Source organism: Barbatula barbatula, assembly GCF_947034865.1.
Source record: "Barbatula barbatula genome assembly, chromosome: 1".
NCBI lineage: Eukaryota > Metazoa > Chordata > Actinopteri > Cypriniformes > Nemacheilidae > Barbatula > Barbatula barbatula.
The window spans coordinates 16,112,538-16,125,241 of NC_136766.1; the positions used below are offsets into that span (position 1 = coordinate 16,112,538).

Below are 12,704 nucleotides of genomic sequence, written 5' to 3' on the forward strand. Positions count from 1 at the left end.
CTTTTTAAAATCCCAAATGTTAATGTAATTTCAACAGCAGCACAACCTTACTGCATAATAGTTGTCTTATCTGATGCCATCCCTAGGCTGATTTAAAAATTGAATTTAGGCTGCTATATTTAACAGCAAAGTTAGGTAGGGAAGTGTAGAGGGAGCTTGATACCAACTTCATACTTGATACCAACAGATTAATTTCTTAATATTATTAATATGGAAAAGGTAGGGGTGTAATGGTTCACAAAATTCAGGGTTCGGTTCGATACGATACACTTGTGTCACGTTTTGGTACGGATCGGTACGTTTTAGATACGGCAAAAAGAAAGAAATGGCAGAGAAATTTCCATGAATACATTTTTATATATTTGTGTCCACCATATAATTATGGTAGGCTTACAGTAGCTGTCTGATATACTTTTAAATTAAATTATTTTTTATTATTTCAAGCCCATACATGATGATGTCCGGCACACTTTTTTATATAGGGGGGGGCGCCAAAACTGTTTCTGCATACCCCCCTAACACTGTGTAGTTGCGCCCCTGGATTTACACTAGACTAGCCTATTTCAGATAGTCAATGTTTAATTATACGCATGTGATGTGTGCTTTTAAATGTATAATTAAATCGAGCATTACATAAAACTGTGGATATAAAAGGCACCGCTGGGATTCGAACCCAGGATCTCCTGTTTACTAGACAGGCGCTTTAACCATCTAAGCCACGGCGCCGGTGCGTGATTGGTCATCATTTAAGGTAAACATACTGTACCTACCGTAAGATTTACTGTTACCCTGTCAAACATATCCTCATTATATTTAAATTAAATACATAGACGTTTTATTGCCCCCTCAGTTGACATTTGAAGTGTATTTAGTAACAATAAAAAAGAGAAGTATAGTCGCAGTGCAAGCGCTACAAAAGACAATACGCAAATCAACGATCAAACATGCTACAGTGCACTATGTTAACGTAACTAAACGTATCGTAAATAAAGAGTTTATTAAATTTTCTCTACACACATTTTTTTTAAATGTAACAAAAATTAAGCAAATATAAATAAATTAGGCGAGTCCGCACTTGCAGTTTTTGTCTAAATGTCTAAACCTTAAATAGTGTATATATGATAAAATAAAACATGAATTACAAACATTTATTTCAAATAAAAGTGTGATCGTCAGCCTAGGATATTTTCCGTCATGTTTTACTTTGATAGACCTTTGGGAGAAATATATAAATAAAAAAAATAAAACAACGATTAGTTTTCTTGCAATAAACAATACAAATTGAAATGAGACAAAATCAAGACTAAAAGGGTTACATGGGCTTGCTAGTTTAGGACTTAAATTGGTTTATCCAATATCGAGTCATTTTTACAATAGTATGAAAACCATCAAATAGAATCCATCAAATACAATGTTACCATAACAAACTTAATTTTAATAAAAACAGATAATGATTATATTTAATTAATTAAAGACTAAGTAAAATCAAGGCTTCTCAAGTGGGCGCATATGCCTATAATAAACAAGCACTCCACCTTTAGATTTTTATTTTTTTAACAAAATCACAGGACATACATTTTTTGCCAGTTTATGCAATTATGTAAAGATATGACACAGGCATAACACATGCACCCAACACACATGCAGGCTCTATCTCTCTCACACACACACACACACACACACACACACACACACACACGCGCACACAGTTGTATTCGTGGTATTATTTTGCAAGACACAATTCCCATAAAGGACAGCCTGTTCTGTAGATATACACTACTATCTCTTATCCCTAAGGTTTTTCAACCTAAGTGAGAGGAAAAAAAAGAGAGAAATCACCATCTTTTAAACGGTTATATGACAAATACATAGCAAAGGATTTTTATGCATTATAAACCAGTATTTAAGATCTGACCTCTGGAGAAGTTCACTAGAAACTCTAGATTCAGCTTCACTGTTGGACTCAGAGTCATCTGAGCTGCTGTTAGACTCTTCCACCCTCTTCCTCGGTTTTCCTTTATGTTTATGCTTCTTGTTTTTCTTCTTCTGAGAAAAGAAGTTAGAGTGAGAGATTAATCTGCAAAGCAGTGTAATACTCAGACCCATTAAGTCTGTATTTTCGAGAACTGAACCTTTTTCTCTTTTTTGTGTTTATGGTCTTTCTTGGCTTTGTGTTTTTCTTTATCTTTCTTCTTCTGCTTTCTTGACTGTGGCGAGTATGCAGGTGGCATAAGCCCTAATAAGGAAGCAAAATAAGGAAGCAAAATATGTTAATCCATAACAAACGAGTTAAAAACAATGTTTACCAAATATCTGACTTTGGTATACCCAAAACAAGGTCCGGAACCCTTTGAATAAGACCAAGCTCCTTCCACCACTGCATATAACTCATGCTTCATGAAAATGTATAATAATCTTCAACAAAACTAGACCACTCATAACCTAATTGACATTGTGCTGCTTGCAGTGTAGACAACAGATATAACAGTCAGTGACTGACCAGGAGGTGGCAGTCTGGGTCCAAACTCCTCTTCATTGAGGCCGCCAGATTTAGCAGGAACATTTGCAGAGGACTGAGAGCTTTGTGCTGCCATTTCAGAAGACGACACACTCTGTACTTGAGGATGCTTTACATCTGAGAAGTACAAAGATGTTGATGACAATGCCATCCTGACATTTTAGTCCTTCAGAAGTTTATTATTTTATGCCAAATTGAATGCTCTTGCGTAGCACATTTTAAGATGTTTACCCGTGACTTTGCTGATATCAAGGACAGGAGTGACCTGAACTGAGATGGGTGGGTCCACTGAGCCCACAATGCTTTTGTTTGGTTCAGATGTTGGCGGGGCCATCTCTTCCTCATTTTCACTGTCATCCTCAGATGAAGATGAGCTCTTTTCATCTGATGAACTGGCAAAGATGGCTTTAAAGAGATCCATTGGAGGCCTTGCCTCTTCTTCAACATCCTCCTCCTCAGCTCCAGTCTTCTGGCCTTCAGATTGTTCCACTTCAACCTGGACAAAAAAAAAGTTATATTTAAGTTTTGCTTTACTTTGTACATAATTTGAAACAGAACTTCACACTTCAGAGCTCCTAAAGGAGCTTTTTTAGATGAGGCAACACACGCCGTTTCTGCACATCTATAGCAGTACCTATACAGTAGTATTGCATATGTCGTATCTTCGAAGAGTAATTAGTTTGATCAAATTTATAATAGAGAGATACAGCTGTACGATTATTTCTGGAAAAGCATGAGCTGCAGGGGGCAGGCAGTGTTGTTTACATTATGCACGTACGCACCTATTGCCAACAAAACACAGGCATATGACCTAGTTTGACTTACCGCGTTCAGTTCATGTTCATGGAATCTTTTAGCACTGGGACCACACATCTATCAGTTTCAAACGATCTCCAAATCCAGCGTTATATCCACAGTTTATATAACATTAAAATATTAGAAGGAATAGTATCCCTGTTTTATGAAACAGGGATCCAGACTCATAAAAATCTTTCTGGGGGAGTGTATCGAGCCATATGTCTAACTCCTTTTTTAACAAGTTGACCATGTTGAGCATGAGAAGCCACCACGTTAAACAGTGTCAGAATGCATGAAATAGCATGTTACCCCATCTTTAAATTGTAAATTGGTTTCTTTTATGTGTGACCTTTAACAGATTTTCCCTAATAAACGTACCTCAGGAGAGGCAGAAGTTTGTGGAGACTCTGTCTGGCTCTTTAAACCAGCCGTGACCTGCTGGGCCGTTGATACCTCACTACGAGCTTCACTGATAAACGCACTGAGCGGGTCTTTAGGTTTAGATCCCTGCTCTGATACGTCCCACCTAGATTTTTTATGGGAGACTTCCAAGGCCATTGGGGGAAGGCTTGTGCTGGTACTGGGAGGTTTGGAAACTTGGCTGCTTTCTGGTATGGTCAGGAAGTTGAAGACTGAGTATTTATCTCTCTTGACTTTAGGCATTCCCACTGTACTGGACCTGAAAATAAAAATAAAAGACAACAAAAATTGTAGAACCAATAACAGCACCTTGTGTTTATATGTGTATAAATAAAGAAGTTGCTTCTAGTTACACAATTATAATTTTCACCACTAGATCTGAAAATCTGGGTCTCACCCTGGATAAGGATCTGGGACGTTGAACCTCTTGCACAATAGTTTTTCAGGGTGCCACTCTAATGTTTCGCGAGTCAGCTTTCCAAACATCTTCATATTCACAGCAGCCTGCTTATCATCTACATCATTCTGAGAAAGTGAGGTAAAATATAAAACTACAATAACACACAAAAAAAGTGGAAAATCCAGGATTTATGCACACATGTTCAGTTGCATTAAACTACTTTCAATGAAAGAATAATGAGACCATGTCAAAAGTTAACTGCATAAATTAAAGTTGTTCACCTCTTGATCACGGGTGACCTCTACACTGTCCGTGTCATCCTCATGTTTCGCTCGTGTAAAACGTGAGGAAAGAGAGGAGTTGCTTGGCTTATAGAGTAACGCAGCACGCACAAATTCCTCTCTTTCTCTCCCTCTCTCCCACTCAGTCATGGAAGAGTCTGGACTCGACTCCAGGGCATCTGCAGGTGACCACCACACATTAGTTAGTGATTGACAAAGAGGGAGGAAGACCAGGGCCAAACAAATGCCTTTATTTACCTCTGTCTCCCTGTTTGAGCCGGTTGATGTACAAATCGTAGCGCGCCTGTTTCTGAGGATTCTTCTCAAACGGTTTAAAGGTTTGACCAGCATTTGCCGTGGGACCGGACCAGGCTTTTAAAGCCATCTGGGTTTCAGAAGAAGGCTGATGTTGGCTTTGAGAGGTAGGGGACTGAGCGTGGGGGTCAAGCTGTGTGGCGGTTGACTGGAAACGACTGGACATGGCCTGCAGAGCAGCAGCTTTAGCAGAAGCCACTACCACAGCTCGATCTACAGCTGACGAAAGGTCTCTTTCAGACCTATTCTGCTCCTGGGATGCTTTGCGGATATCATTTAGTTTATCTCTGTCCTTACTGCCAAGCAGCTCAAACACAGAGCTTGGGCCTGTAGAACACATAAATGCACATGAAAACAGATGGAGGTAAGAAGATGAGTGGGCATAGGTACAGATAAGATCATGCTTGGGATGTAAATTGACCTTGTAAATGCCTTTATTTATACTAAAGTATGAATCTGCAACCCATTTTAATTATCATTGTTGATAACAATTGTAGCAACCTACAATAAGAATAAGAGTAAGAATTCATAAAGTGCCGTCCATTTCACCCCTTGTACAAACCAAATAATAGCAACTTGTACAACCAAAGAGACAGCAAGGACAAAGATTGTTATTCATATAAACAAAATATAATGCAACTTGTGACATGTTATAATAGATTATAGATTAGAAAATGTTTTGTTAAAGTCTCACTGCACTGAGATAGAGGCTGTGGGCCAGTCTGGTGGTTCGAGCTCTAATGGCCCGATATCACCTCCCTGAGGAAAGCAGATGAAACAGGTGATGTGCTGGGTGCGACTGATCTCGCAGGATTCAGTCGCAGGATATTGTGCATCCGCCACAGGCCACGGGTGTTTTATACAGTGTTGATGAATGGTGAATGAAAAGGGATATTTAAACAAAAACATGTAGGGTTCTCTGACAACTCCAACAAATACTCAAAACAGACTCCTTACCTTGTAGAGGTGTCTCTCCAAGCATTTCACGTCTCTGGGAGGAATCTAAGGTGTGACGGCCCTGCTGGGGTGTATCCTGTGATAGGTGTCCACGTGAAGCCTGCAATGCCTGGGCCACAATGGGGCTCATAGAAGACGAATCAACCACAGGCCGGAAATAATGTACAGGCCGATAATCACGTGGCAAATCAGGGGGAGGATACACCTAAAAAAAAACACAAGTTCTCTTTTAACTACACACCTTCAGTCATTTAAAACTCAACCCAAGTGTTATATTAAAAAGTATATTACTATTTTTTTCTCGTTGGCTTTGGAGGCAAGTGTGAACCCCTGCAAAATTCTGCCTAAATATGCAGCATCTCTCTTGGATTCTGGAAAAAAATACAGGAAGATATGTTTCTTCAACATGCTGACATGCTTGTATTCAATTATAACCTAAATACACCATGATTATTGAACGGAGAGAACAGCTGATTTATTTATTTAACGGAGAGAACAGCTGAACACAAACTGAAACTAACCGATCATCTTCTTGGAATACTCCTGAGGGGCGGTCCATCCGTAGAGCCCATCCCCTGGTTCTTCTCCACCAAGCACAGCATCATAGTTGGACATAGTGTCTTTATGGTAAATATCATCATCTTCATCCTCCATTGCTCCAACTCCAAATGCCTACAAATATGCATTTATCCACTTTTGTCAGCATTTATGTTTATTTATGTTATTTATGTAAAACTGCACAGGCTCTGAGCCTCTACTAATCATTTTAACCACCTTGTTCTTACCTGTCCTGCAATCCCTCCTCTGCGTTGCTGTCCTGACCTTTTGTCTCCAATCAAGCTGGTTGTTTTGTCAGAGTGAAGTGTGAAGAGGTTTATGTGCCCTGATCCTGATCCACCGCTCAGGGCCTGAAGGGGGTTGAGCCCTCTGTAACCCAGCCCATGAGTGTCAACTTTAGGAGTGAAATCCACTGGAATTACATCTTTAGGGGCAAAGGTCACATTCTCTGGAGCAAATTCATCATCATCCTCCTGGATAAAAAAGACGTATCAGTTTGTCAGTCTGTGTATGGCGAATTTAGCAGTAAATAAATCTTTACACGAGAATGACAGAACATTCTTCAAATCATTGTTGTGAAAATCCTACACATTAAGTAATATCCACCTCTGACTCCTCTGATCCAGTGGGCGGCAACACACAGCCATAAACTTTGCCTGCTCCATCTTAAATAAGAAAAGAAATACAAACAGTTAGGACAAAACCATAAGCTGGCCTTTTCATACCTGAAAGCGAATTCTCAAAATGGTTTGGATGTCATGTACAAAATCTTCAATACTGACCCGTGTTTTGTTTGGATTGCTTTCTCTTTATCCTGGGCCCAACTCCCTGGCCATCTTTCCAGCCCATTTTTCTCAGTAGCTGCACACCAATAGATGACCTAGAAATGAAAAACAAGTACGCTAGTTTGCACTTATGTATACAAATTTTGGTATGGCCATGTTAATTAATCCTTGAGTACTTTGCGGGGGCAATAAGCTCGTCCAGCAGTCCAGTGTCTCCTGGTATCAGAGCAGAAAGAAAGCTGACAGCTCGAGCTTTGTCCTTTAACTGATCCCTTCTCTCTGATGCAAAGTCTTCTGTGGTGACAATCTCTCGTGGGGCAATACCATGCTCGCCAAAATCCTTTACGTAAACATATTTTTTTATTAGAAAAGGCCTTACATACTCAGGAGACTCATGAATTCATGTTATCATGTAAGAGTTGGGATGACGTGAGAGCACACACAAACCTCCTCATCCATAAAGTCCTCTGGTCTAACATTTTGTTTCTCTGACTTTTGCTTTCGAGATGATAGAAACGTCGAAGGGGTCCAACCTAGATGAAACAGTCCAGTTAAACTATTGAAACACTGATCAGAAAGATCATGACTAAGAAAGGCTGTCACTGACCTTCTTTAGAGCCCGCTGTGTTAAAATAACCGGCGGAAAAGCCACCAGTGAAGGCTCCGTGAAATCTCTTGAACCGGCCCTTCTCGTCTTTAACCGTCTGCTCGTGCACAGGTATGGGCTTTCTGACGGGTTCATCTGTTATGAGGATACACCATCAATGTAGAGCATTGTACAATTGCGGTTTTGACTACAATATTTGAAACTATTTGCGTCAAATTCTCAATATTAAGCCAAATAACAACCATTTTAATGACAGATTTGTTATACGAATATAATACCTTCTTCTAGAGGTTCTAATGGAGTCCCGTAAGTCACAAAATCCTCATTACTCTCATCGTCAGACGCCATGTTTACAACACATACGGTGGCCGAAAGAGTTCATATCGCAAGCTGCTTCGCTGACATTTACACAACAGACCCGTGCCAATAGTATCCTATTGCAATACCGCATTTTCAGGACCGCACTTCTAGGGCCCTGTTCTTTGTGACAGCGCCACCTATCAAATCGGAGCTCGAAGAACCGCAGTCTCCAAGGGCCCTAGTTTTAGGACAGAAATAAGTGAGTTTTTAAACGGTTTACACTTTATTTCTTGCAATAAGGCTAAACCTCTTTGCTAACAGCTTAATTTTGAGTAATTATTGTGCCTAGCTAACATAATATAATAACACATCAAGTAAAATAAACAATAAATCATGCTACAGCCTTTTCAGTCATGAACCACATTTCACAAGGATGACACGGGATAATTTAAGATGTGGATATTTTTATAAAATAACAAATCAACCGTTGAACACACATTTTGTTTATGAACAACACACAACATTTTTTTATGAACCACTAGTGACCAACTTCATTGATGCCGTTTTCATGGACTCCTAAAAGATAAAGAGAGAGAAGTGAATGAAATAATGAACATTCAGTTTCAGTTCAACTATCTTATTTTACATTTCATATTTAAAATTAGTGTGTGACCACTTGAAATCATTTATAGACTACACAGTAATTTACGTGACAAAATCTTGCACGTGGTATTTTAACAGCCGATCATTTTGTCAAATGTAACGATGAATAGTATAAAAAGAATGTAAAAATGAAGAGCATTGGACAATTAAAACAGTAAGATTAATTTAAATGACTTAAAATGGAAAAACAATGAGTAGTTAACAAGTTTTATGCACAACCAAGTGCTACAGTTTATGTGCTGGCTAACGTTACTAGTCGTAGGATTAATAATCATCCCATTCGTTAAATTTACAACACGTTTTACAGCATTAGAATATAGTGGCTATAGGCATTCCACACGTATTAGAAACTCATTTATGCTACATTCACTTTCCAATTCAATTTCACAATTGTCTTTAATGTTAAACGAAAATAAAAGATTCACATTTGATACGTACACACACTCATATTGTTGTTCATACTTCAGAAAAACACGCAACGTTTCCGTTGTCGCTGTAAATTTAGGGTGCTAGAAATGCGGTCCTGAAAGGGCAGCCTCCGGGTTTAGAGGCAGATGCTACTCGAACTGTGACGCATCACGCACTCGTCTAGAAACAAGGTTTATTAATGATAATGACAACAACACATCCGTTCAAAACTTGATTTTATTGCCAAAATAAACGTTTCGTGAAAGTAAATAAAATCTTGATGAACCATGACACAGAATTTGAGACTCCTTTGCCTATTTTCCTCAACAACTAGTCCTTTAGTCGCATAAAATTGTTTTAAAAATAACAAAAAGCAGCAAGTCAAATACGCATAACATTTAAAAATAGCGTAGATAAGTCAAAGTCGTTTTAAACTGAACAATTACTTACACTTTAATATTTATTACGTGTTCAGCAATTTGCTTAAAAATACAAACACCATGTTTCATCTAAAATAAAACCATGTCACTATGAGGATATCAAAATCCACAATCAAATAAAACTCAAATTTTCCAAAAGAAAAATAATAAGTATTAAGGATGTTATCTAAAATTGCAAAAACAATGGTTCTCAAGGGAGGGCATTTCCTTCTGAGTTCCCACTGTTTCTTCACAAATTGCAGAATGGGTTGTTTGTGAGATCAGTTCCCACACACGTTGAGTAATCTCCTTGCATTGAGGCCCATGTGCAATCCCAGTGATTTATATTATTATATGAAGTTCTTTCAGCTCCTCTTTCTTCAAATGTGCTACTGGATATGAGGTCGTGGCTTCAGTATAAGCTTCCCCGTCTGGAACATAGAAGGAAAATCCAAATCTTTATACAAAACAGGTTTCTTGGTATTCTTAAGAATTATATATTTATGTATATACATTTATGATAGATTCTAAAGGAAAATTACTCCAAGCACTTACATCATCACAGGACATGTTATATTCTGCTAGTACTGTCCGGCAGCGTGCAGCAATACTGCAACATCAGGTTAAGGAGAGAAACATACATTCAACATACAATATTCAGACACCCATCCAAGTCTGATGAACAGGCTAATCTTCAAGCTAATAGATGGATTGATACCAAATCATACAACACTGTAAAAAATACGAGAATATATGTTTTGAGGATACATTGATGGAGCAACAACTCGTTTGTGTATTCCAGCAAAGAATAAGCCGATGAGAGTCACACAGCTAATGGTGAAAAACGGATGATTCCATAAAGACGAGAAGAAAGAAACCTGTAAGAAGAGGAAATGAGAGAAAGGGCATACAAGCAGAATGAAGCCTCTGATGATAATCTAACATTTCTTCATAGAAATAAATGATCAGTAAATCTCTCTTACTTTTTGAGTGTCTGGATCTATCAGCCAATTCCAGGCTCCAGTGGCTGTGCATACAGACACCACAATAAGAATCACTAAAAAAAACAAGTATTCACAAAATAAAGATTAGAAAGTGTAAGTTACAATATTGTTGTGATATTCAACAAGAGGGCATATACTGCAGCCTATACTCAATAAGGAGTAAATCAGGCTGAAAAGACTTACTGCGCCAACGGCCTGTAGCCGGCTGCAAACACGAGACATACTCTGTCAACCTCCTCTCAAAAGCCTTCAGGTCTGCAGGCACGTAAAAGAACTGCATCAGCAACAGTGGCATACATTTATGATTCAAACAACATCAATGTTATAAATGTTTGATTGTTTCTACTTAAACAAATCTTAAAGGGCACTCCAATAAAAAAAAAGGTATGATCTCAACTAAAAAAAAACATTGTACCAATTGAAGTGCTGAGTGAATTTAGGTTTGGCCATGTGCATTTAAACTATATTCTTTCATGTCAGATTTAGAGAACGGCACTCTAAAGCAAACAATCTCTTCAAAATCATTTTATGTGACAGCAATAAGAGGTCTTCTCACAGAGATGACTGGAAAAGCTAAATATAATAGGTAGAAGGGAATGTCAATATGTTTGGACATATGATGCCATTTAAAAAAAACAAATACATTTGAAACAAAAGGTCAGATACATTTTATTTTATTTTCAAATAACTCAGCCAAAACCCAAGTCTCTACTGTCCTGTACATCCTACTAGACACGAGCAACATGTACAGATTGGTAAACACAATGAACAAGACAAAATGACATGCATTGAACTAACAAGTCGCAGGTCCATCTGCTTCACAAGGCAAATAAAATACCGCTGCTCCTGTGGTATACAATGCATGTATGAATCTCATGTATCGGAAAAACGTGGTCCAGTTATTATTATTGCTAGCATATTACTGGACAATCCGACATTAAAAGCTAACACATCGAAAGCTCTTCAGAACAGGACACGTGTAACGTTAGTGCTTATTGAAGACTCGAAAGAGTTTTTCGAAACAAATTGTTTCGCATGCATACAATTAAAAGTAAATCAGCAACGCTTTTAACTTTTAAAATAGGCTGAACTTAGCTTTGATGCTAGCATACCAGTGTCAACACAATCAAACTAACATGACAACACACCCCACAGACTGTTGACATACACTTAACGACGACACATAGAAATGAGTGCACCAAAAGAATATTAGAATTATAATGAAATACCTTCGGCTTGCTCTAATGAATTCATTGCTCGTGCAATCAGTGTTGCAGTCGTTCAGTACAAGCCTGCAGACACACGCACGCAGCTGCAGTCAGCCTGCAGCAGCCAAACGAGGAAGCCATGTTCTCATTGGCTACAGCAGAGTGCGTCACGTTTTAAAGCAATAGTCCCATTCTAAGGAGGTTGTAGTACTTTTCAGTGCTGGGGTGAAGTTTCACGTCAACATGTGGATGAGGACTATGGGGAGTGAATTTGACATTATATTGTTATTCATTTATTTCTCACGGCAGCTGTAGTTTTAATTAATTAAATAAAAGGAGAAATCCTTACCTGGCAAATAACCAGCACAGCTTTAAACCTGTGTTTTGTATTTATTTCTAAAAAGGTAAGAAAAAAAGAAAAGAAAAATAATACAATTGATTATATTCGTTTTTTTGTTTCTTTTTTTTCTGACAAAACTCGAACTTTGAACTTTTTATTATAAAAAAATACCGTTTTGTGGTACAATTTCGGAATTCTTTTGACTTTGTTCTCTTTAGGTTTTGATGTATTCACTTAGACTTGAGAATGATCCTTTAATAGAGGCTGGGGGGAGGATTGTGATGTCAGGGGCAAATATATTCTGGTTGGGCATTATTCATTCTAGCAATACAATTATAGTACATTATCTGCATTATTGTCACATGTTTTCGTCATTAAACTGACCTATCTTAATTAATTATATATAAGAACTATTGTTTCATTTTTTTTGAAAAACAACTGGACATTTTTGAAGGGGCTTGACATGAACCAATCTGAAAATTAATGCAGTCTGACATCCTGAGTAAAACCTTCTTCAGCGACAAGAAACAAAAAATACCAACGTTTGACTGTGTGCGTAATTTTAAACATTCTAGTGTAACGTTAGTAACGTACACTGTAATGGCGCGTATTATCTGCGCAGCCGCAGAGTCAGATACGTACGTTGCGCAGCTCGAGTTCACATAATGTATTCACTTTGAAGTCTGACTTGAAGTCTAAGCAGAGTAAAGCCAGGGACAAAGT

At 38.2% G+C, this 12,704-nt stretch overlaps 2 protein-coding genes across 3 annotated transcripts; both read right to left on the reverse strand.

The window, feature by feature from the left end:
• Positions 1-1,135: 1,135 nt before the first annotated feature.
• gpatch1 (G patch domain containing 1) lies at positions 1,136-8,064 on the reverse strand. Of its 2 annotated transcripts, none has more exons than XM_079466740.1 (19): positions 7,918-8,064; positions 7,640-7,774; positions 7,480-7,565; positions 7,209-7,372; positions 7,030-7,127; positions 6,854-6,912; positions 6,475-6,717; positions 6,211-6,361; positions 5,981-6,060; positions 5,690-5,894; positions 4,676-5,059; positions 4,418-4,596; positions 4,134-4,261; positions 3,695-3,995; positions 2,750-3,014; positions 2,501-2,635; positions 2,133-2,236; positions 1,916-2,046; positions 1,136-1,807 (listed from the first exon to the last, which is right to left on the reverse strand). In XM_079466740.1, exons 1-19 carry the CDS (start codon positions 7,985-7,987, stop codon positions 1,780-1,782), a joined length of 2,946 nt encoding a protein of 981 aa, XP_079322866.1. In that variant the 5' UTR covers positions 7,988-8,064; the 3' UTR covers positions 1,136-1,779. The 2 variants fall into 2 exon arrangements, with proteins under 2 accessions (XP_079322866.1, XP_079322865.1); XM_079466739.1 differs by having other exon boundaries at positions 6,475-6,720; positions 7,918-8,053.
• A 325-nt stretch (positions 8,065-8,389) lies between these two features.
• On the reverse strand, positions 8,390-11,892 carry cnep1r1 (CTD nuclear envelope phosphatase 1 regulatory subunit 1). Its single transcript, XM_079474894.1, has 6 exons — positions 11,663-11,892; positions 10,617-10,688; positions 10,413-10,486; positions 10,198-10,307; positions 9,985-10,039; positions 8,390-9,860 (listed from the first exon to the last, which is right to left on the reverse strand). The coding sequence occupies exons 1-6, from the start codon at positions 11,685-11,687 to the stop codon at positions 9,819-9,821; spliced, it is 378 nt and encodes a 125-aa protein (XP_079331020.1). The 5' UTR covers positions 11,688-11,892; the 3' UTR covers positions 8,390-9,818.
• Positions 11,893-12,704: the final 812 nt, after the last annotated feature.

Bases quoted from the DNA above. Each gene is read 5' to 3' on its own strand.
- gpatch1 (XM_079466739.1), bottom strand. From the start codon at position 7,987: ATGGCGTCTGACGATGAGAGTAATGAGGATTTTGTGACTTACGGGACT. The intron at 5,060-5,689 runs GTAAGGAGTCTG...TGTGTTCTACAG, and splicing joins TGGAGAGACACCTCTACAAG to GCCCAAGCTCTGTGTTTGAG. The intron at 3,015-3,694 runs GTACGTTTATTA...TTTTTTGTCCAG, and splicing joins AAACTTCTGCCTCTCCTGAG to GTTGAAGTGGAACAATCTGA.
- cnep1r1 (XM_079474894.1), bottom strand. From the start codon at position 11,687: ATGAATTCATTAGAGCAAGCCGAAG. The intron at 10,689-11,662 runs GTATTTCATTAT...ACGTGCCTGCAG, and splicing joins TTCATTAGAGCAAGCCGAAG to ACCTGAAGGCTTTTGAGAGG. The intron at 10,487-10,616 runs GTAAGTCTTTTC...TGTTTTTTTTAG, and splicing joins GGCTACAGGCCGTTGGCGCA to TGATTCTTATTGTGGTGTCT.